The 27984-nt window shown below is 41.8% G+C and overlaps 2 protein-coding genes across 3 annotated transcripts; one reads left to right on the top strand and one right to left on the bottom strand.

Moving 5' to 3' along the window:
• Window positions 1-2189: 2189 nt before the first annotated feature.
• Window positions 2190-3718, top strand: LOC106129977 (transcription initiation factor IIA subunit 2). The gene is made up of 4 exons (XM_013328713.2): window positions 2190-2378; window positions 2469-2596; window positions 3130-3236; window positions 3495-3718. Exons 1-4 carry the CDS (start codon window positions 2307-2309, stop codon window positions 3512-3514), a joined length of 327 nt encoding a protein of 108 aa, XP_013184167.1. The 5' UTR covers window positions 2190-2306; the 3' UTR covers window positions 3515-3718.
• On the bottom strand, window positions 3429-27839 carry LOC106143630 (proteasome activator complex subunit 4B). 2 transcript variants are annotated; one of them, XM_060949053.1, is made up of 25 exons: window positions 27385-27839; window positions 26053-26193; window positions 24098-24205; window positions 23492-23608; window positions 22134-22178; window positions 21589-21799; window positions 21128-21281; window positions 20593-20770; window positions 18847-20271; window positions 18151-18325; window positions 17564-17839; window positions 17108-17370; window positions 16663-16908; window positions 16004-16248; window positions 15275-15402; window positions 14600-14788; window positions 14116-14311; window positions 13487-13689; window positions 12916-13034; window positions 10991-11124; window positions 10225-10379; window positions 6507-6666; window positions 5928-6146; window positions 5147-5292; window positions 3429-5022 (listed from the first exon to the last, which is right to left on the bottom strand). In XM_060949053.1, the coding sequence occupies exons 1-25, from the start codon at window positions 27612-27614 to the stop codon at window positions 4648-4650; spliced, it is 5838 nt and encodes a 1945-aa protein (XP_060805036.1). In that variant the 5' UTR covers window positions 27615-27839; the 3' UTR covers window positions 3429-4647. The 2 variants fall into 2 exon arrangements, with proteins under 2 accessions (XP_060805036.1, XP_060805034.1); XM_060949051.1 differs by lacking the exons at window positions 3429-5022; window positions 5147-5292; window positions 23492-23608 and having other exon boundaries at window positions 5896-6146.
• Between the last annotated feature and the right edge of the window lie 145 nt (window positions 27840-27984).

Raw genomic sequence — 27984 nt, 5'->3', positions numbered from 1 at the left:
TGTTCTTACATCTTCTAAAATAAGTCTGATTATATTTGACAATTTGACAGTTTACTCAATATGACATACCTATTTGGTGTTGCTTTGCTAAAAAAGGACTGATATAAAATATATATTTACGAAAATGAACACTATTTTAATCAACAGTTTTGGCTACTCAAAAATTTCATTGAAACACTTATATTTTTATGGTATTTTAACAATTGTTAAGTCAACAAATAACAATCGCATTAATTTCTTTGCATGTATTTTTAAATCAAAAAGAAAATATAAATTTATATTTCGCTTTTTTATTTTTTATGGTAACCCTGAAAATCATATCATGTCATGGCGTCGGATGATTTAGCATCTTTTTAGCATTTAATGTTTTTTATAGCATATGTTATATAAAAACAATTCCAAATTTACAAAGTTAAATAATCTTAGCAAATTCTAATTTGTCTCACATAGCCAAATCGCCTCTATCGCGACTATGAAGTCGCCTATTAAAAAGGGACAGCCGGCCCCCGTACTACCTATCTCGCTCGGGTCGTTTTTTCGCTAGGTATCTATCAGTTATCAATCCTGTTTAGGGTATAATGTTATTGTATAAAATGCATAATTAGCGCCCTCGTTGACAGGTCTGCAATATTTCTGGTCGACCTATAAATAATTTATTATATCAAACGTCCAAGGCGATTAAATATAGTTCTACCCTTGACCATCAGATCGGAACAGATAGTTTGCAAAATTTTAAGTTGTTTGTCAGTATCTTTTTAATAAGAATGAATGAAAGGCAATAAACCACACCTTGGCTGTGGTGATAAGAAAAGAAATAGCATTGTCATTTAGTCACACAACTTTGCCTTCTTGCCATGCAAACAAAAATCATGCATGAAAAATGCAAACCATCATCAACATCAACTTACCTTGACTTAACTTTTCTTCCGTCTCGAGATTCGTATTGTTTTCTCAATCAGTTATGTGATTATCCGGACAACAGAACACAGTACTTTATATTAAAACCAAATTCTAATCATACTTGTGAAAATAAGTTATTTTTAAATATTTAGTTCGATCTCGGTTTCAGATTGACTATTTGACATTTGGTGATAGTCCCGCCAATTCTTTGAGTCCTGCAGACCGCAGACTATATTTTGTTTTTTTTTTTTAAGTTCATCGTTTCTTAGTAAGAAAGGCAATGAATGTAATCCAAACAGCTAAGTCTTATTTGTTTGGAAGAAAAAAGTTTTTTGAACACAAATTCAGAATGTTGAGCAAAACATAAAAAGGCGATTTTTTATTGTTTTTTACCCTTTGTAGGTTGTAGTGAAAAATAAACTACTAATATGGAAAAGGTACGAAAAAGGTACGGTCTGCACTGAGGTACGATAGTGGTACGGTTGTGTGATGAATAGTACGGAAAACCGTACTTTTTGGTACGGTCTGGCAACGCTGCAACTAAAATCGGTCCACAACTTCCGAGATATGCGCATACCTAGATACAAGACAGAGAAACTAGGACCTTAATTAATAGATAGTGTTATAGAGTTTGGGTTCAAATTATTCGTCTTGACGAGTATACTTATTATTATTTCTACCTCTTTTCTTTCTCTACTCTATGGTGGAATTGTAGAGCTCATAGGTTAAGCACCTATAATAGGCACGAAGACAATTTTTCTTTGTCTTGTGTTAATTTAGTTTCAAAAACAATGGCATCAGTAAACTACCTGAGATATACGAAGTAACATAACACATTATTTTGACGAATCCAAAATGCTCCTTACAAAACGCTACTCAAGTGTGACATCATACCATACCTGAGTTTCTTGTATAATTCATGAACTTTATTTGTATGGCAGCTACGTTTATGGATATGATGTCTTAATAAAAAATATTCCATATTTTTGTTTATTGACTCCTGGCAAAGTTAATTTTAAATAATTTGAAATTTTCCATCGTACATTGAAAGATTATAAAACATATGAGGCGTCAAAATTAAAACTAAAAATTCAGTTTACGTGTATTCTATCATGTTATTAAATAATTAATATTGTTTTACGACCTTGTTATAATACCTATTATGGTAGAGTAGACCTGCTGCGTAGATAGAGAAAATTCGCCGTAGGTATCGTTAACTTTGATGAGGAAAAATCAAAAATGGAATTTATTAACACGTGCTGTCAACTGTCATTTGTCACTGTCATTAGTTATTATTTGAACGTTCATTCATGTAAAACTTCAAATTAAATCGGCTTGCATTATAATTCATTTCATTTCTTTAGATTGTGTTATTGACTAGATATATACGATAAATCATATTAGACATGTCTTACCAGCTATACAGAAACACAACAATTGGTAACACACTTCAAGAAAGCTTGGACGAATTGATACAAGTAAGTTTGTTTCGACTATAGATGCAATCGAAGGCCACTTGTGGCATTGTTTATTTCGTTAATCTATAAGTACTTAAACTATTATTTCAGTATGGGCAGATAACTCCAGCATTGGCGATTAAAGTATTACTGCAGTTTGACAAGTCTATCAACCAGGCACTCTCCAACAGGGTAAAATCTAGACTCACATTCAAAGCAGGGAAATTAAATACATACAGGTATTTGCTGCTTACAATTATTTTTCATTTGTCAGTAATTTCTTTCTCTCTCATTTTTGCGTGTTTCCAGTTGTCCCCTCGACATAATGCTTTCGGCTTCTTTGTTTGTTATTCCTAAATGCTGTGGATTCGACCTTGCTCCAGACGGGCTGTTTTTTAGAAGACATAAATTGTCCCCTAAATCCTATTCACACTTGTTATGAGAAATACATTCTGAATAGGTATGAAATGGACAACGATACCGTCAGAAGGCTAGAACAACACTACTAAAAATTTTGAGATGAACGCAGACCATCTGATCTTCATTGTTACTTCCCCAAATGTTTATGTTAGAGAGAGAAAAATATTACAAATACTGCGCCTACAGGCAACTGAATATGTCATCATGATCTAATATGAGGTCCATATATAAGGGTTACAGAGATCAGATAGATGCCTTGTGTAAAAACCTTATGTGAGGGTACAATAAGGATTAAATGCTGGGAGGATAATGAATGTTCTCATTGCTATCTTGATAAACTGTTCTGTTTTAGATTTTGTGACAATGTATGGACATTTATGTTGAATGATGTTGAGTTCAGAGAAGTGCAAGAGGTAGCTAAAGTGGACAAAGTAAAAATAGTTGCTTGTGATGGAAAAAGTAAGTAACTATCTGTAATCTTTATTACTAATTCTGATTATGAACATGATACTTCACATATTCATAATTTAAACAAACTATGTATAGCTGGATTTTCTGTTTTGCTCACTTTATAAAGTGTGACAAATGCTTAAAATTATGTGGAGGAATCGTGAAGTATAAAGGGATTTTGGTAAAATGAAAAGACATACAGAAGTCTACTTTCCTGTAGTTTTATGTTTACATAAAAAACAAAGGAAATATTTTTATTTTTTGCAGATGTGGAAGATCGGAGGTAACCACAGAAGAATGATTTTAGTCTAAATTAAAAACGAAAATGTATTATAGGTGTTCCTGAATATGCAAAAAATTATAAATATTCCATTATTCACAGTGTGCAGTAACTGGTATACCTTTGTATTTATTACATAACTTCTATACTACATTTATTTTCTCATTTAAAAAGGACTTTTGATGTATAAATAAAATATCTTATAACTCTTCTTTTTATTATTATTATAAAATACCTAATAACACAAATTATATCTATACATAGTATTTACAAACACCTATAGTCATACCAATTGAAAAACAACCCAAATTTATTAAGTAAAGGTGAATTAGTCACTAATTACATAACAATCCAAAATCAATAACTAAAACCAATTCGAAAATAGTCGAGATATAGATAGAATTATATGAAAACAGATTGACTTTGAAATCTTTTAATTTTAAACTAGGTCCATGATTCGGGGTTAATCAAGGTTATTATTTCGGAAATTAAAGTGGTTTTTAGTTATTCGAAAATCTCAAATAATAAATTGCACACTTTAATAAAAAAAAAGTAAGAACAATCATGAGCATTGTGTAAATTTAAAAGGAAACAAATGAACTCTCTATTTCAAATAAGCAAAAGATAATTGTCTTGTGACCGCCACCCAATCATGTCTGGATGCATTAGCCATCACCTTTAAATTAATTTATTTTGCATAATATATTATAATGCAATAAATTGGTAAATTTGTATTATATTATTAGCGAGCATAATTTTATAAGGATTTTCAACAGAATAGAATACAAAAATATACTTTGGAAGTAATATTGAGCAGAATGTAATGACGTTTCCAAAGAAACTTGATGCAAAAACAGGTAGCAAAACTTATCACATGAGTACAGCCTAAATTAATATTTTGCCGAGATGTTGTCATCCAAACTGCATGAGAAATATCGCGGTTCTGAAACTATTCTCCGACGAACGCTTCGACCACACCAATTTTATCTTTAGGCATTCAGCCCACTAGACTTAAGTATTCGTTGACAGAATGGACTTTTCTATTTTCTGGCCACGGAAAATTAATCGCCGAATTAAGCGCCGACTTTAAGCCAAACTTCCGTCGAAGAACAGTTACAGACTTAAAAGTTCTCATTATCTCTAAGCGCAATAACTGGGAGGCGATGTGAGGTCTGCGAGTAGATCTAGTTCTTCCTCCGTCAACTGTTCCCTGTGTTTCGGCCAGTCGTCCTGATGTGTTCTTCTGAAGTCGGCTAGCGCCGTGCGTATGGTCGCTGGTATGGGGTCGGGTGCGTTCGTGTGTCTCGCCAGTTCCGTTAAAACGTCTCCCAGTCTCGGGCCGAGGCTGTACGGTCGGGAGGCGAGGTAGGCGCAGAGGCCTAAGACGCCACAATGGCGTTCGACCAACTCTCTGGAGTGACAGCTACGCATCAATTTCTTAAGTGTTTTCTCCTCGTCGGGCAGAGCGCGACAGTGCATCAGGCCGGTGAGGAGTTTTGCTGCTGATTGCCGGACCTGGAAAAAGATTGAGTGATGATTATAAATTTTTATGTAGTACAAAAGAAATATAAAAATGGCAAGCCTATATTTGTATAACGAGGTATCCAGATTGCATAACGAGGCCGTATATAACAATTACCTCGAGCCTGGGGTCCCTCATCAGCTTGAGCGTGAAGTTCTCCGCTCGCACTGCTCTGTCTGGATCCGCGCACAGCATTGGTAGCCCGTAGAATAAGAGTGGTTGTGCGAACTCCAGGCACGAGAGTCGAGCCCACCACGACCGGTCTGTTGATAAGTTGGAAATTAATTAGGTTGCTATTGATACTTTAAAAATAATAACGTTGTATATTTATTTATAATTATGTGGCGACATCTCTACGCCACTCGTCACAACATCCAATCACACGACAACTGTCAATCATCGCGAAGAAATTGACGCGCTCAGCCAATAGCAGCGAAGAATCCAAGGCGGGCGGGTGGTACGAGCGCGGCGAGGAAGGCGGCTACACACTGCACTCACCGTCGGCGAGCCGCTCGAGCGTGCGCAGCGCGGTGTGGAAGGCGGCGGGCGGGTGGTGCGCCAGCGCCAGCGCGGCGAGGAAGGCGGCTACACACTGCACTCACCGTCGGCGAGCCGCTCGAGCGTGCGCAGCGCGGTGTGGAAGGCGGCGGGCGGGTGGTGCGAGCGCGGCGAGGAAGGCGGCTACACACTGCACTCACCGTCGGCGAGCCGCTCGAGCGTGCGCAGCGCGGTGTGGAAGGCGGCGGGCGGGTGGTGCGCCAGCGCCAGCGCGGCGAGGAAGGCGGCTACACACTGCACTCACCGTCGGCGAGCCGCTCGAGCGTGCGCAGCGCGGTGTGGAAGGCGGCGGGCGGGTGGTGCGAGCGCGGCGAGGAAGGCGGCTACACACTGCACTCACCGTCGGCGAGCCGCTCGAGCGTGCGCAGCGCGGTGTGGAAGGCGGCGGGCGGGTGGTGCGCCAGCGCCAGCGCGGCGAGGAAGGCGGCGGCGGCGCGCGGCAGCTCGTCGTGCTGCGCGCCGCGCGCCGCCAGCGCGCACGCCGCGGGCGCCAGCCGGTACAGCGTGCTCGTGTAGTTGCCGGGCCCGCGCAGCACCACGCCCAGGCACCCGCGAAGCACTGGTAAACCCACATTAAAAATATCAAATACTAGCTTTTTCCCGCATGCGAAGAAGAAATCCAACACATAACGTTACGTCAGCGTTACTATGATGTCGGTGTGAATTGCTATTTGACGAGCTATGCCATGTCTGAAGTTCAGACTGACTGCAGTAGTAGTTCAGAGTCTGAACTCTTTCGTACTACTTAAAACATTTCTGGCGCAAGTAGACATACGAAGCATGACATGCGACACTTTCGTGTGTGCCATTCACATTCATTATCTTTCTCGCAAGTAACATATTCAAATATGTGTGAACCCTGAAAAGGTTCAAAATGGACAAGGAAATTGAATAAAGATAATAAAAGGCTATTACTGACCTGTGGTAAGCAAGCTGACCGCATTAGCGTGATCGCTAGCCAATGGTGAAACAGCGTCTCCGGCCAATCGCAGAGCAGAGTCCAGCCGCGACACTAGCGCCGCATCTAGGGTTTCTCCACAGGCCATCGCATCCTCCTTGTGTTCAGATCCACCGGTTGTCTGATGACAATTTTAACCATGATTAAACGAATGATCAGCGAGCTATGTAGAGGGGCTTCTTGGCTTAGAGTTTGTCTAACGCGTTCGAATAAGGTTAGTAATTAAGAAAACTATAATCAAATTGGTTTAGACGCTTCTTCAAGTTTGCAGTAAGACAAATATGTCTCTTCCAAGGAGGAAAACGGGTCTACGTCCAGCAAAGGACAAAAATAGACAATTGGACTGGAGCCACCAGTAGCTAGGCCGTAGGACTGCAGAGAACGAAACCTGACGATGGGTGCCGTGTCCAAAAGTAGTACCTTCTGTCCAGAAGACAGACGCAGGAAGCGACTTTGCTGTATAGTGACAGTGACATGAGACCTGCGGGTCGTCGTCGGCGAGCGCGGCGGCGGGCGCCAGGCGCGCCACGTCCAGCAGCACGGCCAGAAGACAGACGCGGGAAGCGACTCTGCTGTATAGTGTATAGTGACAGTGACATGAGACCTGCGGGTCGTCGTCGGCGAGCGCGGCGGCGGGCGCCAGGCGCGCCACGTCCAGCAGCACGGCCAGAAGACAGACGCGGGAAGCGACTCTGCTGTATAGTGTATAGTGACAGTGACATGAGACCTGCGGGTCGTCGTCGGCGAGCGCGGCGGCGGGCGCCAGGCGCGCCACGTCCAGCAGCACGGCCAGAAGACAGACGCGGGAAGCGACTCTGCTGTATAGTGTATAGTGACAGTGACATGAGACCTGCGGGTCGTCGTCGGCGAGCGCGGCGGCGGGCGCCAGGCGCGCCACGTCCAGCAGCACGGCCAGAAGACAGACGCGGGAAGCGACTCTGCTGTATAGTGTATAGTGACAGTGACATGAGACCTGCGGGTCGTCGTCGGCGAGCGCGGCGGCGGGCGCCAGGCGCGCCACGTCCAGCAGCACGGCCAGAAGACAGGCGCGGGAAGCGACTCTGCTGTCTAGTGTATAGTGACAGTGACATGAGACCTGCGGGTCGTCGTCGGCGAGCGCGGCGGCGGGCGCCAGGCGCGCCACGTCCAGCAGCACGGCCAGAAGACAGGCGCGGGAAGCGACTCTGCTGTCTAGTGTATAGTGACAGTGACATGAGACCTGCGGGTCGTCGTCGGCGAGCGCGGCGGCGGGCGCCAGGCGCGCCACGTCCAGCAGCACGGCCAGAAGACAGGCGCGGGAAGCGACTCTGCTGTCTAGTGTATAGTGACAGTGACATGAGACCTGCGGGTCGTCGTCGGCGAGCGCGGCGGCGGGCGCCAGGCGCGCCACGTCCAGCAGCACGGCCAGAAGACAGGCGCGGGAAGCGACTCTGCTGTCTAGTGTATAGTGACAGTGACATGAGACCTGCGGGTCGTCGTCGGCGAGCGCGGCGGCGGGCGCCAGGCGCGCCACGTCCAGCAGCACGGCCAGAAGACAGGCGCGGGAAGCGACTCTGCTGTCTAGTGTATAGTGACAGTGACATGAGACCTGCGGGTCGTCGTCGGCGAGCGCGGCGGCGGGCGCCAGGCGCGCCACGTCCAGCAGCACGGCCAGAAGACAGGCGCGGGAAGCGACTCTGCTGTCTAGTGTATAGTGACAGTGACATGAGACCTGCGGGTCGTCGTCGGCGAGCGCGGCGGCGGGCGCCAGGCGCGCCACGTCCAGCAGCACGGCCAGAAGACAGGCGCGGGAAGCGACTCTGCTGTCTAGTGTATAGTGACAGTGACATGAGACCTGCGGGTCGTCGTCGGCGAGCGCGGCGGCGGGCGCCAGGCGCGCCACGTCCAGCAGCACGGCCAGAAGACAGACGCGGGAAGCGACTCTGCTGTATAGTGTATAGTGACAGTGACATGAGACCTGCGGGTCGTCGTCGGCGAGCGCGGCGGCGGGCGCCAGGCGCGCCACGTCCAGCAGCACGGCCAGAAGACAGACGCGGGAAGCGACTCTGCTGTATAGTGTATAGTGACAGTGACATGAGACCTGCGGGTCGTCGTCGGCGAGCGCGGCGGCGGGCGCCAGGCGCGCCACGTCCAGCAGCACGGCCAGAAGACAGACGCGGGAAGCGACTCTGCTGTATAGTGTATAGTGACAGTGACATGAGACCTGCGGGTCGTCGTCGGCGAGCGCGGCGGCGGGCGCCAGGCGCGCCACGTCCAGCAGCACGGCCAGAAGACAGACGCGGGAAGCGACTCTGCTGTATAGTGTATAGTGACAGTGACATGAGACCTGCGGGTCGTCGTCGGCGAGCGCGGCGGCGGGCGCCAGGCGCGCCACGTCCAGCAGCACGGCCAGAAGACAGGCGCGGGAAGCGACTCTGCTGTCTAGTGTATAGTGACAGTGACATGAGACCTGCGGGTCGTCGTCGGCGAGCGCGGCGGCGGGCGCCAGGCGCGCCACGTCCAGCAGCACGGCCAGAAGACAGGCGCGGGAAGCGACTCTGCTGTCTAGTGTATAGTGACAGTGACATGAGACCTGCGGGTCGTCGTCGGCGAGCGCGGCGGCGGGCGCCAGGCGCGCCACGTCCAGCAGCACGGCCAGAAGACAGGCGCGGGAAGCGACTCTGCTGTCTAGTGTATAGTGACAGTGACATGAGACCTGCGGGTCGTCGTCGGCGAGCGCGGCGGCGGGCGCCAGGCGCGCCACGTCCAGCAGCACGGCCAGAAGACAGGCGCGGGAAGCGACTCTGCTGTCTAGTGTATAGTGACAGTGACATGAGACCTGCGGGTCGTCGTCGGCGAGCGCGGCGGCGGGCGCCAGGCGCGCCACGTCCAGCAGCACGGCCAGAAGACAGGCGCGGGAAGCGACTCTGCTGTCTAGTGTATAGTGACAGTGACATGAGACCTGCGGGTCGTCGTCGGCGAGCGCGGCGGCGGGCGCCAGGCGCGCCACGTCCAGCAGCACGGCCAGAAGACAGGCGCGGGAAGCGACTCTGCTGTCTAGTGTATAGTGACAGTGACATGAGACCTGCGGGTCGTCGTCGGCGAGCGCGGCGGCGGGCGCCAGGCGCGCCACGTCCAGCAGCACGGCCAGAAGACAGGCGCGGGAAGCGACTCTGCTGTCTAGTGTATAGTGACAGTGACATGAGACCTGCGGGTCGTCGTCGGCGAGCGCGGCGGCGGGCGCCAGGCGCGCCACGTCCAGCAGCACGGCCAGAAGACAGGCGCGGGAAGCGACTCTGCTGTCTAGTGTATAGTGACAGTGACATGAGACCTGCGGGTCGTCGTCGGCGAGCGCGGCGGCGGGCGCCAGGCGCGCCACGTCCAGCAGCACGGCCAGAAGACAGGCGCGGGAAGCGACTCTGCTGTCTAGTGTATAGTGACAGTGACATGAGACCTGCGGGTCGTCGTCGGCGAGCGCGGCGGCGGGCGCCAGGCGCGCCACGTCCAGCAGCACGGCCAGAAGACAGGCGCGGGAAGCGACTCTGCTGTCTAGTGTATAGTGACAGTGACATGAGACCTGCGGGTCGTCGTCGGCGAGCGCGGCGGCGGGCGCCAGGCGCGCCACGTCCAGCAGCACGGCCAGAAGACAGGCGCGGGAAGCGACTCTGCTGTCTAGTGTATAGTGACAGTGACATGAGACCTGCGGGTCGTCGTCGGCGAGCGCGGCGGCGGGCGCCAGGCGCGCCACGTCCAGCAGTAGGGCGCGCGCGGCGGCTCGGCGCGGCGCGGGCGCGCTCGCCTCCGCTGCGCGCGCGCCGCACGACCCGCTCGGTAATGATGTCGCCGGTTTCACCACTGCCAAGGGAACACATTCAACATTGTTGTAATTAAACTCTCGACCTTGTTCACGATCCGAGTAAAACTATGGTTGACTTAAAGAAATTCCAATGTACATATTTTTCTAAATCCAATGACTGTTTTGTAATTTTTTGTAAACTTATCCAATCAGCCTCACTCCTCACTCGCGCAAAAGAGGCTATGTGTGACGTGTAAAAAATTGTAAAAACTTATTTATTTAGATATACCAACAGTGAGTACATACTAAATTCACAAAAACAATAGCATCTTAGTTCTAATGTCTAAAAGTTATTAACAACTTAAAACTAACAGCCTAAATAAATCCTCGCAGGTTGTTAGAAATTACCTGTCTGTATGGATTTGGTTCACAGACCCATATTATAAACTTTGTTTTTTGATCAACTATATACCCATGCTTGTACCAACAGTCCGGTTATAGGAGCAGAATCATGGGTGTGCGCTGCTTCTCGTGTTCGCTTTCTTTAACAGCACACCATTTCTTGACCCCATATACACATAGTATTCCTTAAATTCTATATTACTCACTCACTCTTCACGACTCCATATTTTGATAGTTAAATAATTGATTTGACAATTCACTACTTTACCTATATCTCCGTTCTCGTCGTACAAGGCAGCGAGCCGCGGCAGCACGGTGTCGAGGTACTTCGACAGGTTCGGAGAAGGCCCGTGTTCACCTCCAGGAAACACTAACTCCAACATGAAGATTGTCATAAGTAAGCTGTGGGAACAAATTGGTATATATTTTTTGATAAGGGGTTTAATGAGCAATATCAAAATAAATCAGCATAAAACTTATCAAAAAATCCGCAAATTACTTTCTGATGAAAAACGGACTTTCTAGATAAAAAAACTCTTTATTGCACCATAAGAGTAAAACATACAAAACAACACAAAGTATAGATGGTACAAAGGCGGACTTATCGCTAAAGCAATCTCTTCCAGTCAACCTTTGGGTGGAAGGAAACCAAACAGGAGATCGGCGTTGGCGCAGAGCAAGATAAATAAATGTTTGAATATAATAAAATACAAACAGAATATATATCTATATATAATACATATAAATACATACAAATACGCATAAATACAGATAAATACATATAATAATAACATATACTTAGGATAGAGTAGAAAGATAATGAGACTTAACGAGATTTTTGAAACTATTAATAGTCTGGGCTTTCCTGATATCGACAGGGAGAGCATTCCATAGACGGACAGCTTGTACAGTAAAAGAGTGGGAGTAAAAATTGGTGCTGGATGTCGGTAGTCTTAGTCGTAGGGTAACCGTGCTACGCAGACTGCGGGTGGCGCCTTGGGCATCGCTATAAAAATTGAAGCGCTCCTTTAAATAAGATGGAGAAAAAGGATTAAATAAGACCGAATAGAGCATTGTCACAATATGCAAATTGCGACGGAGTCGGATAGGAAGCCACTTCAGCTGCGAACGGAAAGAAGAAACGTGATCATATTTGCGAAGCCCAAATATGAAACGAATAGAAAGATTTTGAAGACGCTCGAGTTTGTTTAACTGTTCCTCAGTGACGTCGAGATAAGCAGTATCAGCGTAATCAAGGAGGGGGAGAAGAAGAGATTGTGTCAGCGCAATTTTAGTATCAACAGGTAGGAAATTACGTAACCTTCTAAGCGAGCTGAATGCAAAGAACATTTTCCTGCTCACGTCATTAATATGATGCGACCATGACAAAGTTTTGTCGAATATTAAACCCAAATTTTTCACCTTGTCACTAAAAGGAATTACCACATTATCAAAATTAAGAGGAGGCACTAATCTCCAATCAATACGAGAAACAAAATAAGGGCTACCGATTATGATTGCCTGCGTTTTAGATGGATTCACCTTAATTCCAAAAGATCTGCTCCAGTCAGATATTCGCATCAAATCACCATTAATAGAGGAAATCGCGGAAGGTAAATCAGCTAATGGAGAGTGACAATAAATTTGCAGATCATCCGCATAAAGATGGTAGGAAGACCGAAGGTTATCAGTGATACGGTTAATAAAAAGTGCGAACAATAAAGGAGAGAGCACACCGCCTTGAGGTACCCCAGCCGAGATGTGACACCATGATGATAGATCATCATCAATACGGATGCACTGCTGACGGCCACTGAGGTACGAACTAAACCAAATAATTACCGATGGAGATATGTTCACAGTGCGCATCAAACTGAGTAGAACATCATGATCGACAGTATTGAATGCATTTGTAAAATGCACAAACTTTCTATTTAAGGATGGTTTCTTATTACTTTCAGATCGCACTAATAATATTACATAATATACATAAATCAACCAGTAGTCTCGTTATTGTAAAAAATTCGAGGTCACGTTGGCTAAATGATGGATTTGAGATGTAGATACGGAGAGTTTAGATAAGTTTCTACAAGCATTTTCCTTTTACAATCTGCACGAGAAGAGAAACAGCTAGCATACAATATGTTTGTTCTTTGCTACCAGCATAGAAGAAATATTAATTACTGTACTTACGCCCCAACGATTTCTCGCACGTTCTGATATGGATGCTGCGTAAAATGCGCGGCTTCCAGGCGTTCCAGGAGTTCCGTGGCGAGGGGCGCGCCTCGCCACATCATAGACACTAGCGCACCCTGCCGGAGGAAAAGATGTTATAGCTTTTGAGGAAAAATATACACGCGGAAATATAAACATAAATACAAATTTGTCATATTTGTTCTACATCACTTACAAGAATTGAAGAAGTAGAATTGAAATTCTGTTAGTGACAGGTTGCTCAGCCCATCGCCTTATGTGATACCTGTAATATTTTGTAGTGCAGTGCAGTGTGGTTTCCGGCACTTAAAAATTATAAGACCACTCCTTCTCTTTCCCATGGACGTCGTTAAAGGCGACTGAGGGGTTAGGTTTCTTTTAGGCGATGGGCTAGCAAACTGTCACTATTTGGATCTAAATTCTATCATCAAGCCACAAAGCTGAACATGGCTTATCAGTCTTTTCCAGACTACGTATACGTACGTATGTCTTCTTGAACCGGATTCAACTTCTCCAGATCAATACTTAGAGCAAATACTAAAAAATATACCTGTAAAGCATAAAGCCGGGCACAGATAACGAATGATGCGTGTGTATCGGGCGTCACATCAAGGTCTTGCTTTGCTGGTGGTACACACAGTTGAAGTAGGGATTTGATGACTATGGCGCCTCGAAGAGGATCCAACTTCTCCAGACCCATGCCAAGGGACGTGCCCCAATCGTCCATGGTTTCTGGTGTAACCGTTGTGAGTCCTGATGGGAGGTAGATAAGACACACAGTTTAGCATTTGTGTATTCATCAATCTGCCAACCAATGCTGACAGTGCGATCTCAGAGTTAGAGAGAGAGGGAAAATAAAGCATATGCCTTGCCAACAAAACGTCAGTACTGGAAAGGCATGACAAAAGATATTTGTACCCAAAATACAAATGCTGCGTCGATTGTGCGGGATTTTTTCGTAGTAATCTATTTATATACTATTAATTTTTAGTCTGTACCAAGCCAACTGTTTGCGCCAATTACTTATCTGTGCGCAATTTCCATATTAAAAAAAAGAAGAAAAATCTTCCCGCCTTTTTTTGAACGTTTTTCCGAATACACATCTTTTTATCGAGTCCAGAGTTTTATTTCGTCAAAAATTATAAATCAGGACTAGTTGTCCTCATCACCAACTCTTACCAGCCTGCACAATATCCATGGCAGCCTGCTGTAAAGCCAAGGCTTGTTCCCGGGGGTATTTTCTGGATGCCCTCAATGCGGCGGCGGCCACTTCCGCAGCAAACCTTTGAGGCGCTTCCTGAGTGTCGCTTGCGCATTTTAACGCTCGAGATAGCAGTTTCTCGGTGATTTCGGAGCCAAATTGCGCGAATAACAGCTGTGGATGAAAGTTTTCACATTGATTACTTGCTTCAAAAGGTAAGTAAAACTATGATAAGTTCCCTTTGGTCGTGATATGACACTCAGACCCAGGGTTTGCGCATATCAATAAATCAAAAAAAAAACAGTGTGGAATATAAAGATTCATCTAGTCTTTAACCATTCGCACTTTCACAATCGCTGAATTCCGGTTTCAATTAACTATAAGATTGAACTTTTTCTTCCTGCAAAATTTCCATCATCTTGCCAAAGACGCAATTTTTCGTTATTTTCGTTGGTCACTCACCTTAAATACGGAGAACCTCATCCCGCTAAACTTGTCCTTCCCCTTCTTCTCCTCCACAGTAAGAAAGCCCACCAGCTTGTCTATATTCGCGTCGTCACTAAAGAACTCGTGGACATATTGTTCACTTTCCGTCATCTTGTCTAAGGGCACGTCGCAGGTTCGGACTTGCTCACTTGAAGGGGCGGCTACCTGACGAATAATATAAATTGTAACTAACCAAATCCGAACTATATTTTTAAATGACAAATTTTTTTTGTTACCTCTTTAGAGGTGAAGCAATGAATTGATCTCTATAAAAATTTGCATACATATAATATGGGTTACGGAAAAGAACATGAGTATTTGTCACGTCGGCAATGGGTATGCTTTCTTGTTTTCTTTTTTAGCATAGTCAATAAAATTTTAACGTGGCTTGTGTATTAAATAACCTGAGACCTTACTAACCTTTTAGGGATAGAGAGACCAATATTTATAATATTTATAGAGTATCCTTTTTTCATTGTTTGCTTCAGAACTTTCGCTTGTAGGTATTACTTTATTTCATGTTAGTACGACATCCAAAGGAAGATGAATGCAAAACAAATGATTTAAATTTTACTAACATTATAACGACGACGAAGCATGCATGGGTTAAAAATGTATTTTTGTAAAATGACAAAAATCTTTTAAAAATACCTCTAATTTCTTAGGCCATGCATAGAAACCGTAGATAAGGTTCCTGAGCCAGGGTTTATCCCACTCTTCATCTGTCTTTGGTACCCTCTCTTCAGACCATAGAGTCCACTCAAGGTCTTTTCTGTAGCCTGTAAAAGCAGGAAGTATAGTTTTTAGTAAAATATACTGTATATAAAACAGGAAACTGAGTGACTGACAAATCATTGTACACCTATACCGCTAGGACTAGAGATTTGAATTTCGCCAGGTAGGTTTATGTGTGTGGTTTAGGGGTGCGTTAAAAGATGATTTCCCAAAATTACCGCAGGAAAATAAATTTGTGGAATTTTCGCTTCACGCGGGTGTACTCTGGTACTAAAAGTCCACACAGCATGAAAATGAAACCAATAAAAATAAATCATGGTATGTGGACTTTTGGTTTCGTCACACCAGACATGTCGTAAGGTTCTCCAGCTGATATTGTTCTTACGGCAATATCGTCATTTATAAGCACCGTAAAATGTAACCAGATACCTATTTAATAATACAGATAAAAAATACTTGGTACATGGACGTCTGGTTTTGTCAGTCCAGTTACTTGCTAGCGATCTACTTATATTTTCATCAGGTCGTTTTCACTATTTCAGCGCATAGTAAATTAATCTAGTTGATATTTTCCGCACGACTATATCGTCATATTTCAGACCCCGAGGAAATACACAAGGCTAAATAAAGCAGATTAAACAATACCTGGTACATGTATGATTGGTTTCGTCACTCCAGCCACTTCATAGGGATCCACTTCTATTTTCTTCAGCGGTCGTTTGCACTGTTTAAGCGCATAGTATGTTAATCCAGTTGATATTTTCCGCACGGCTATATCGTCATGTATGAGACCGCGTAGCATGAGGCGTACCGCGCGAGGAGTATAGTCCGTTTGTATGGACGGACAGAAAGTAAGCATTTGCATTGCTAACTCGAGACGGCGCCATTGGCTGTAATAAATTATGATTTACATTATAATAAAAACCACTGCGTAATTTTCAAGTCTGATAAAAGCCGTGAAACATTTGATTGTCGATAGCTAAAATACAACAGTTATTCGCTATCAGTTTGCCGATTTAGACACTAGGCAACTATAAACATGGTAAAGTCAAAATTGTGTAGTTTTATATATTTTAGGTACAGACTTATATAATGATGTACATAAATATAATCATGTCTTTATCCCTTTTGCGGGAGACATAGAAAAGAGTGAAAGGCCACGACATACATAAAAAAGAGAAAAACAAACCTACATCTTTTCTAAAATTAGGATGTTGTAATTAAACCTCCATCGTAAGGTCAGAAGAATAACAATTTTAACCTATTGTGGGACTTGACGTAAAAATAGATATATAAACACTTACATATTTGGCGTTTCGGCAATATCAACCAACTCTTCGATCAACTCTCTGTAGGTCGCTTCCAATTTGTCAGAATATGCTTTTTCTTTTTCAGGGGCTTTTTTCAATAGCTCCGCAAACGATGGCTCTGTTAGTTTAGATTGTGGAAGAAGAGTCTGGGCGATATCTATTGCAGATTGCGCCATGGTAAGGCGTGTGTTTACAGCGGGGAAGTTGCGTTGCAGACAGTCGATGAACGCTTGCTCTAATCTGTAATTAATTAAATTATGTTGATAGGTAGCTTATTCATGTTATTTTATTTATATAGTCCTAGTCCTGAACATATGTATATTGATTAAACTTTTATTCTTGACAGGCAATTCAACTTTTCTAAAAGCTGTTATAATACTCGTATCAGAAAAGCAAAGATAAAATACTAGGTTTACAATTAAAATGGTAAGATACCAACCTCAAAATACTAGGTTTCTCACTGAGAGGCGCCTTCAAAATAGCTGGCCATAGCGTACGCACTACCTCCCAATCTTGCTTAGCCACGAACGGCCAAGATCTCGGGCCCAGCATAATGTAGAGGACGCCCTTGTGCTTGGCGTGCCACTCGTCGCCTTCCCCGCCTTTGTTTAGAATTTCCGCCAGTTTCGGCACAAGCGCGCGGTACGAGTATGGGTAGTGGCTTAGCATCCAATACAGACGTACTTGAGAAAGTACTCTTACCTGTTGAAATAGAGAAATAAATGTCCAAATAAATCAATCAATGGAATAAGAACTACATATTTGTATAAATCAAGTTACTAATTGTTATGCAATAATTAGTGTGCAATGGCGGGAATGACCGGATTGCTGAATGTCGATAGTCAGTCACTAGCGTGAACAATTTACATAAATTTGATAAGAGGAATTAACGTACCGTGCTATAGGTATTGACAGAGAGTTCAGCCAACGCGTGTAAGGCGTCTAAGGCGGAGCGGGTTATTCCGGCATCGCAGACGAGGTCCAATCTCGCATCGTCTTGGAGTCTTGCAGCATCAGCCAACAGCATTCTTAACCGAGCTGTTCCAGCTGGGCTGATGGAGATTCCCCCACGACCGTCGGTGGCCCTTTCCAGGGCTCCGAAGGAACGGAAACGGGCGTCGAGGCGAGAACTGGCGCGGAGACCTTTTGTCACTACTACTCGTTCCCAGACCTGGTTAAAAAAAATATTATAGTAAATGTAATGTAAAGTCTTGACGTTAAGTGCACAAACCAGAAATGGAGAACGATTTTATGATTTCATAATTGGATCAACTAATCATCATCATATTTTCAGACAGAACATATTATTTTTAACTCTGAAATCAGTTTTAATATCCCATCAGTAGGTACAGAAGAAATTGTTAACCAAGGCGCACATGAGCGAAGAAAGTTCAATGAATTATCAAAAAAAAAATAAAGCTTCATTACCATTACTTATTTATGATCTACCAAAATTTTAAACCACTATAAGTTGCCACTCACCTGTATGAGCATTTCAAAGCCGCGCGTGTCATCCGACTTGTCGGCCAACATGCGCGACTGTACTTCTAGCATCAGCTTCGTGAGCGACACGCGAACATTCACTCCGTCCAATGTCACTACGTGTTTGATGCCGTTTGTTAGCGGCATGCTCGTGGCTGGTACTTGGGATTCCATGCTGGAGTAAATGAATGGAGTTATAAGTACCTGTTGCAGACCCCATAGCGCTTATAAGCGATATTTCGCGCGAAAAGCTATCGCTTTCCCGTTTCACGTCATAATAAAAATCGAAACAGCGATAGTTTTATGTATGGGGAAATTAATGTTTTACCATCATACAATACCGGTTAGGTCTCCCTGCAGAGGTTGTGGATGTCAGATACAAGTCGCTTCGAGTAAAAATCTGCCTTACCCAATATGGAATGTATGGGCAAAAAGGCGCACTCCGGGCGGTGAGGATATAACCGGGACCAACGCCAAAAGGAAGAGGAGATCATTCAGATTTTTTTAAATCAAACGCACGTCGAAATTATTGTTACGACGCATGTCTTAGACAAGAGAGGCGACAGAAATAGACATATGAATGAGAGCAGAATAGCAATATATTTCGGTTCAGTGGCAATTAATATGGTCATAATCAAAATTCTTTTAAGTAAATTATAAAGGTATATTTTTACAAAGAGCAAAATAAGTACTTACACGGCAATATGATCTTCATCAGGTGGCGGCATGAACGTAGCACAGGACAGCACCGCATTTATTATATGGAAACTCCTCAACCTCCTCTCCCGGCAGATCGGCCTCTCATCACTCAGCCACTGCCTTAACCTCAAAATCTCCGGCTTCAAATACCTATCTACTAACATTTGAGCACATTCCGCTTCTAGAGCGTTAGGCATATGCCATTTGAAATTAGCTTCCTTCAACAAACACCCGTCGCCCCACTCTCGTATCGGCAGCCATTTTTCCGGAGCTTCTGAATAATTCTTTGGTGAACTTTTCCACTCATAGATATATAAATTCGATAGAGACGTAAATATGTGACTCAGAATCTCACAAGCTCGCCCGAGAGCCACGACAGAGTGAAGTTTTAGAGCGCGATCTAACACTGGCAATATTTGCGGTATGTATTTAAGTAACACCACGCCATCACATTCTACCGCGTGCATTAGCAACACCAATCTGTAAACCAAATCTCTAGATGGATTTTCTTCGTGTAAAGTTTCATCTGTGGCTAGTAATTCTGTCAATTCTTGACACAATTTAGGCACAAATGCGGCTAATGTAGCCTCGGAGTCAACGCGAGCGAAGACTCTTAGTAGTACCCCAACCATGCTGCCCGATACGTTGATCTCGAAAGTAGATTCAGTGGCGAACGCTTTGAATTTCCTCAACGCCTCTTTGAAGATTTTCGGCGAACATTGCATAAGGACCGCGGTGGCTGCTGAAGACATTGATGTTTCCATGACGCCGTCTATCTTACTACGACTCAGCTCTGACTCTTTCGTATCCAATCGCACGTGTTCCATTACACTAGACTCGATAAACACGAACAGTCTGTCTAAGAAGACGAGAACGAAATCTTCTAACTGCGCTGTAGATTCACATGTCAATAGCTCTTCTTCGGTCAAATCCGACCAGTGCTCGTGCGCTGAGCTGCAATCTATGATGGGGACCATCCAGCTGAAGATAAGTATGAAATGCAGAGTGACCAATGTCTTTTTCGTGTCATTGGGGTCTAAGCCGGGTAATACAGCCATGAGGAATGGAACTACATGGGTTTGCCCTTCAGGGTAATCAGAGTCCCGGCCTCTTAGCATGGGCCTAGCGACTGATGCGACAGCAGACATAACTGCCGTTACTCTATGTGGTTCTGTGAGGGACGTTAAAGATGTGCGAAGTTTTTCCAACAGGGGAGGCACTACAATCGCCGGCCTTAGCGTGGCTAGATTCTGTAAAGCCATGAAGATGTCGAGAGAACCGCTTCTGCTGTATACCGCTTGAAGGGTCGGCTCAAATACAATGTTCACGAATTCAGTGATATCCTCTTCTCTAAGCTTGTATGCTTCAGGGGTTTGGTTCTCCCATGTCTGTTTGAATTTCTTTTCGCGTTCGCGTCGCACCCTGAAATAAACATGTGATTCACGAACGAAAAAAAAACACGAATTATCCACATTAAGCAATAATAAAATAACAGACTTCAGATGCATTTATTGCAGGTCCCTAGTTCGAAGCAGTTAAATAGGTATAAGGATAAGTACAAATGACAACCTGTAAGGTCATAGCAAATATTACCACATCCAGTTGCCACTTTAATTACAAATTACATTTGACATGTCACTATTTCTCAAAACATCAGATAGGTATTTCATAAAAGCTTCACATATCAGGAATTTAAAAATTCAAAAACTTCAACTCTCCACCAAGTTCAAACACTTCACCCACCTATTTAGAAACTCCCTGGCTAGCTTCCTCAGTAAGTCTCTAAGCTTATACGACCAACGGCCTGAGTTGGCGCTATGGAGGTAGCTTTCGACCCCAGCTAGGAAACTCCGGAGGTGTTTTAGTACCACGCCGTCGGGATTTATCGCCCATACAATCCAAAGGGCCACTTGTTTCATGTCTGTAAAAGATGGGTAAAAAAAAACACTTAAAAAGAATTGAATCAATTAAAATAATTTGACTAGCTTTTTTATTTCTTGATATTACAGATTGTAGTAAAAATATTGACAGTATATTTAGAGCTACGCAATCAATTAAATAGGGCTTTATCACATTCATTAAACCCTTTGTTAATAAACTCGATTCTGTAATGAATATTCCACTATAAGAAAGTCTGTAAATGTGGGTTATTTTAATAAAAACTTTTAAAAAAACTAAAAAGCACGAACTAATGATATAGTATAGATATAGACCGAGGCTCGAGGCTAATTAGGCTACCTGGTCATAGAATCATATCTCAAAAAATAAACCAGCTCACCAAGCGAATGGCACTTCGATATCTGCATATCCTTGTAGCTGACGGGCAGATACAACGCGTGTAGGAATCGCGTGAACATGTTGGGCACGAACGGCGCCCAGTCCACCGAACCGGGGTTGTGTTTGGCCAGACCGGCGAATAGCATTATCAGCTCCTGGGGAAAAGATAACGGACACGTATCAAGTGTGGGATATAGACGAAGTACACAGAGCCAAAATTTCTTTTAAATTGCTATTTTATTGTAATTAAACAGTGTCTTTTATTTTTCTGAAAAAATAAAATTGCTTCTACAAGACTAGCGTTTATCCATACTAATATATGTTAGTGTCTTTCACGTCAAAACCACTGAACCGATCTCCATAAAACATTGCATACATATAATTACCACGTTCTGTACATACTTCTCTTGGTTAGCGACTTAACAAGAGAAATACTTTCTTTTCTACAAAAAAAAGCCTTACCGAAACACCACAAGGTGAATTATGACACGAGTCCCACAGCGTCATCATCTTTTCGAACCAGAGCAGGTGACCCTGCGCAGCGTTGTTCGGGTTCAATGACACCGGCAGGAACACCACTAGTTGGCCCAACACGTGGGACTCTGTGTTCCACGGGCAAACCTGCGGCAGGAACTCGTCTAGGATTTCTTGAGTTGCACTCAGTTCAAAGTACCTGTTTCCAAATAAAATTATATTATCTATTAGTAAAACATTATAAATCATTACATATAACATCGCAACTGGAGTAACAAATGGAGATATTTAATTAAAAATACATAATTTAAGGAAAAGTATGAACTAAAAGAAAAATTTATAATTTTCAGAATTTTTCTCCGACTGTGTGCGTTTTTCGCAAAAAATACTGAATAAAATTCGATGCGGTCTATATTCGGAAGAAATTCATGTAATAACTTAAATTACTAGAACTCAAAAACTTAGCAAACTTTTACTATACGAATTTGGCGGGCAAAAATTAAAAAGGTAAATAATAAAATAAATATACTTACGGCCTTGCGCATTTGACCATTGATAGATAAGAGCTCTCCAACGATCTGAAAATAGGAACGTTTACTAATTATACTCAATGTTTTAATAATATGATTAATTTATAATACTCGTAGTAGAACTGCCACCAGAAATACCGAAGCATTCCCGTTAATGACACCTATAGCAATGAAAGATGATATGAGAACCCATCGAGATAGAAATATAGGCTGATCGGCTTAACATCACACTTTTTGCCTATTCACATAGCAGCAAGGTCAATTTAATATTTTTAAATTACGAATGAAGCCGCTGAACGGGTTCAAGCTTTTACATATTTCATGGAACGATGTGGTGTGAAAGAAGATATAATGATAGGTATAGAAAAGAAAATATGTTGATGGTTTGGCCAAGTGGAGAATGAATGAAAGCATATTGGCTTAGCAAATATACGAGGAGTGTCAATAAGAACGGTGGAAAGGAAAGGAGTCGTATTGACGAAATGATAGGTATAGTTTGCATGAAAATGGTGATAGATGTGGATGGAGCGAAAGTATGCAGGGATCGTGGCAAGTGGAATGATATAATCTTAGCTTAAACCTCCAGAGACGTGATTTTATGTACTATGTATTAGCGACCCATCCTGGCTTTACACGGGTAGCATGTATAGAAAAAAGCCTCTTTCCAACATTTTAAACAGGAATAAAATCCGACCACAACATTGCGAGATTAGCGCATACATACAGCAGAGAAAAACTTTAAATATGTACTGAAAGTGATGCACAAGAGAAAGGGAAGTTAACTACGTAAAAGTAAAACTTACTAGTGAAACTGGAATTAAAGACATTTCATTTACCATACGACGGATTGTATAGAGTTTGCAGGATGTCGTAGGAACTTAGTTGCTTACGTCATATAGTCACTGTATATGTTATGAGGGACGCCTATGGGAATGAAAGTGATGACATTACAATGAAAGCCTAAAATAAATAGCTAATAAACTGTTTTACTTCTTGATATGATTGTACACAATGATTTTTTTAATGGAGCCAAACATAATTGGGCAAAATACACAGGGAGCAAGTAAGAACCGGGTTAAGAGTATGGCGGATGTCGTTCCTTGTATTATATTTGCGCGACAATGTACACTGTCAGCCTAACGAACGGTTAGTTAGTTAGTTAACGAACTAGGTAGTTCTCGTACGACATAACAAACTTCAAGTTGCCGTACTCTTAACTTATCTAAATCCGGTAAGTGTGTTGCAAAATGACAAAGCAGAATTTTTAAGAATACACAGTGTGACATTTAAACCGGTCAGGCTATAATCTCCAGCCAAGGATATCCCGAACCAAATCACCAATACAAAACCTTTTTATTTACTTGGGCATATTAAGTTCCACCCCTTGTGAATTTAAGAAGTGGGCTACGTCTATTCCTGGCAGTAGGTTGGACAACCCAGCAAGTAATGTCGATGCGTCGTTATCGGGTTGGTCTGGCCTGAATATTATAATGTAAAGAATTTAAGAATATGCTTCAGTATAGCAGGAAGATTAAAACAAAAATTCTTTGTTTGATAATATTAGCTTAATTAATACTTTTTCTTTTTGTCAATCTGTAAAATGTTCATAGACTTCTTGAAAGTATTTATAACTACCTCTCACAATAACCAAGAAAATATATTTTACATTCAGCTTCAAAGGCATAAATGACAAATGCACAAATCCTAATTACTTTCTGCTACATCGTAAGACGGTAGTATTGACACAATTGCGAATTCATGAATATTAGTGTTCACTTTATACACAACATAAAACACGGTGCGATACTAACACTGACCGCCACGGGGTTTAGTACCGCGCTATATTTATGAAAAATTCTCCATAGAAAATAAGAACATACAAAGGGTTATAAAATGTACAAACATTCATTAAATATTTATAAAAATATGTAATATAAAAAGGAACATGAACAATCTAAAATACTTACGTAAGATAATGGAATAAGCCCGAACTCTTGTCGTAAATTTTCTTCCCCAATTCATAGAGTGGACGCCACGGTAGTGTCAATTCTTCAGGTGAAATAAGATGAAGTTTCCTAAAATCATATTCAGTTTCATGTTTCAATTATTTAAAGCGGCTCCCGAACGAGAAACAGTGGGAAATGTAAGATGTAAAAATCCATGTACTTAATTCTAAATGAGTTTGTTAAAATGCGATAGTCTGCCTGTAAGTATATCTATCTTAGTGTCTGATGACCTCTGTGGCGCAGCGGTAGTACGCTTGTCTGTGACACCGGCGGTCCCGGGTACGAATCCCGGTCAGGGCATGATGAGAAAATAACTTTTTCTGCTTGGCCTGGGTCTTGGATGTTTATATAAGTATTTATCATAAAATATAGTATCGTTGAGTTAGTATCTCGTAACACAAGTCTCGAATGGGTAGGGCATAATAATAAAGTTGTATAAATAAATAAGAATGTCTTAAGTATATGACTAATGATTTAATTCTTGACCTTGTGTACTAATCGCTCAAGTCATGACTTACAAACCAATGCATCAGATTTGCACCAGTCAGAATAGTGCATGACTAGGTGGTAGGTACTGGTATTATAGAGTAGCTGTTTCCCGCGACTTCGTTCGCCCTAAAAGTTCACTAACAATCCATCCTCTCTCTCTCACATCTTCTCCCCTCCTTTCTCAGGATTTTCGCATTTATAATATTGGTAGGGATAGTAATTCTGTACTAAAAAAGTTAAAGGAAGCGCAACATTGCCAAACAATAAGACACCCTAAAATACTTGGCACTGTGTAATGACAATAATGATACCTATGAAGGTTAGCATTATGCAATTTAAGATGAGGAAAAATGGCTTTTACCAAGCCTTTAGTCATAAAGAAACTAAAATGTTTGTTCATGATCGCTTATCGAAGTTTTGCTTTAGGCCAACATCAAAAAATGTTGATAGTCTTTTACTACTGGACTTCGATCAACTCAAACTAGATTCACATATAAGAACAAAATAAATAAATAAATAAATAAATAAATATAAATATATACGGGACAATTTACACAGATTGAGTTAGCCTCGAAGTAAGTTCGAGACTTGTGTTACGAGATACTAACTCAACGATACTTTATTTTATAATAAATACTTATATAGATAAACATCCAAGACCCAGGCCGATCAGAGAAAGTTCTTTTCTCATCATGCCCTGGCCGGGATTCGAACCCGGGACCTCCGGTGTCACAGACAAGCGTACTACCGCTGCGCCACTGAGGCCGTCAAATCAATCAATCAATTAATCATACAAATGAACTCTTTTTTACTCAATCTCTTTAATACCATGCAAAAATGGATCTTTACATATTGCAATAAAGCACAAAATCCTTAGATATAAAATCACTCCAAATGAACAGAGGTTGGACAAATATTTATATTTGAGGATTGTGAGATTTATTGTTACTTATATTAAGATCCATTATCGTACGAAAAATGAGACCCTAAAATTTCAACAATATGGTCTGTTCAATACACTAGAAGACGCCCGCAGCTCCGCCCACGTAATACGAAAAAGATCAACCACAATTCCCGTTACCGTGGAAATTACGGTTGGTAATTTCGGGAATTCCTCTCTTAGACTACACATAAAACCTACACACTAAATTTCAAGTCTCTAGATCTTTGGGCTGTGCGTTTATATGTAAGTAAATCATTCATTTTCTTCTTTTATATATTAAGATATAGTATAGGAATATCATATGTAATTCAGTCAGTATAAAAAAGTGTACTGCCATTATTCATAGGTACTTCCATACAGTAATGTCTTCCTTGTGAAGTGACAAAAGTTGAAAGATTATTCAATGAATAAAAATAATCATTACATGTAGTAAAACCCAATTATACAACTCTCGTGAAAAAATTGTCCTGGTTACTGAACTTACTTTGTTAACATGGTAAAAATTGTAGCAAACTTGTGGATCTTGCATGGCTCCAGGTCAGGCGTGAGAGCCAACTCAAATGTCAACTTTACAAGTGTAATGTGATCTTCCTTTGAGAATTTCAGTCCATATATTCTTATGTACCTGAAAACCATAATAAAGCAAATTTAGTGATTTTGATAAGCATATTATACTAATGCAAAATTGCAACTCATGATGCGATGACATCATTAGGGTATTACATAGGGTGGTCTGATGTTTATAGTTTAAGCCTCTTGTGTTTCTATTCAAAACTTTAAAGCCCAGCAAAAGAAGACTATACAAAAAAAATCAGGCTGAGTAGAAAAGCTCTTCCTTTTTTGAAATTGGTTAAAACCAGCATTAATTCAAACAAATATTTATACACTTTACTGGAGCTACTTACTTTAATATATAGGATTGCAAGCATACTTATTTTAGTTTACATACAGATATTTCTCTTTCATAAACTCTTTGTTTAGAATACTTTGCCCATTGTATAAACATTAATTTTATATTAAAGTCTCAATTATGGTATAAGATATACAAGAATATTAGTTATGATTGAAAAATGTGTATTTCAGCTTCATAAAATTACATAAAAGATGACCATTATTGACAATACAGTTATTGTCATGTGCCTGTAAGGTCAGGAGTCACTTGTAGGAAGTTCTGGGCAATGGCCAGCACATGTTTGACATATCACCATTATTGTGTTGCCAAAGGTGAACTTACTCAAATATGATTCACAATAGCCATAGCCCGACATTTATGTTTAATTATTAAAAAGCTTTAATATGTGACCTTGTACATGGTAACTATATGAACCTCATATTTTCCCATTCCAACTGGAATTTTGGGAATCATATCCTTTGTGTTAAACTTTTTTGGAAAGCTTATTACTCTTATTCACATTTTGTTCATATCCATTGTATGTGAAAAATACAAAAAATGATGTTTATTTCATTCTTTATGTTCACATACTAGTTTCAAGTTTTCACCAAACAACAATTATAACATGATCAATAAGATTCAGATAAGTCCAGATGGAATAGCAGGTCTCTTACTTATTAACTGTATTGTCATATATCACAATGTTTATAATTTTATAAAAACAATAAGGTAGATTCTTAACAATAAAAAATAATTTTATTTAGATAGTTTTTAGTCTTATCAATAGATTAATTAATACAAAGGCTAGCTGAATAGTTAGTTGAATTATAATTCAAAATAATTGCATTCCATAAAACAGAAAAATGTGTGGGAGGTAGGTACAAACTAAACTTTAGCTAGTAATTCCAAAATTATTTTACTTACTTCATAAGCCTGGAAGACCAGACTCCACAAGCGGGTTTCATCTCTCTCAACATAACAGACTTGGCCAGGTTCGTCTTCACCTGCTCCAAGAACCGCAGAGACTCTTCATCTAACTCCTCGGCATATGGTAATAACCGGTTGGTCAGGATTTCCTTCTGCGGTTTGAACCCCAAGCTCTTAATACGCTCGGAGCTCGTCACCATATTCTCATAATCGTCGTCTTCAAACATCTTGTTAAATTCACAAAACAAGTTATTAACAATTATCCTCTAGTACTGACGGCGGCATGAGCCTGGCCGGGAGTAAATAGCCCTGCACAACTTTATTATCTATTATTGCACAAAACTTATTGTTGTACCGTCATCAACAAATCAACATCTAAATTTGCACAAGTCATTGAATTGAATTTTATTCTATTGAAAAATCCAAATCACTCCAATAGTGCGTTCCGTTTCACAAAAAATTTGACATTTCGCAGATGACATCATACACGTTTCTTTCCACGTTATAAAAATTGCATATTTACCTAGAGCAAATAAAACATCTTAAAATATTAGTTTATTTCTTTAGATCTTAGAAAATCTTAAATTTCATTTCATC

The sequence above is a fragment of the Amyelois transitella genome, chromosome 18 (assembly GCF_032362555.1).
Source record: "Amyelois transitella isolate CPQ chromosome 18, ilAmyTran1.1, whole genome shotgun sequence".
Taxonomy (NCBI): Eukaryota; Metazoa; Arthropoda; class Insecta; order Lepidoptera; family Pyralidae; genus Amyelois; species Amyelois transitella.
The sequence above is the reverse complement of the archived record's forward strand: the minus strand, read 5'-3'. Positions and strand labels throughout refer to the sequence as shown.

Excerpts from the sequence above, each read along its gene's own strand:
- LOC106129977 (XM_013328713.2), top strand. The coding sequence starts at position 2,307 with ATGTCTTACCAGCTATACAGAAACACAACAATTGGTAACACACTTCAA. Across the intron at positions 2,379-2,468 it reads GCTTGGACGAATTGATACAA|TATGGGCAGATAACTCCAGC; the intron begins GTAAGTTTGTTT and ends CTATTATTTCAG. Across the intron at positions 3,237-3,494 it reads AGTTGCTTGTGATGGAAAAA|ATGTGGAAGATCGGAGGTAA; the intron begins GTAAGTAACTAT and ends TATTTTTTGCAG.
- LOC106143630 (XM_060949053.1), bottom strand. The coding sequence starts at position 27,614 with ATGTTTGAAGACGACGATTATGAGAATATGGTGACGAGCTCCGAGCGT. Across the intron at positions 18,326-18,846 it reads GATGAAGATCATATTGCCGT|CATGGAATCCCAAGTACCAG; the intron begins GTAAGTACTTAT and ends CATTTACTCCAG. Across the intron at positions 15,403-16,003 it reads ACCAATCATACATGTACCAG|GCTACAGAAAAGACCTTGAG; the intron begins GTATTGTTTAAT and ends CTGCTTTTACAG.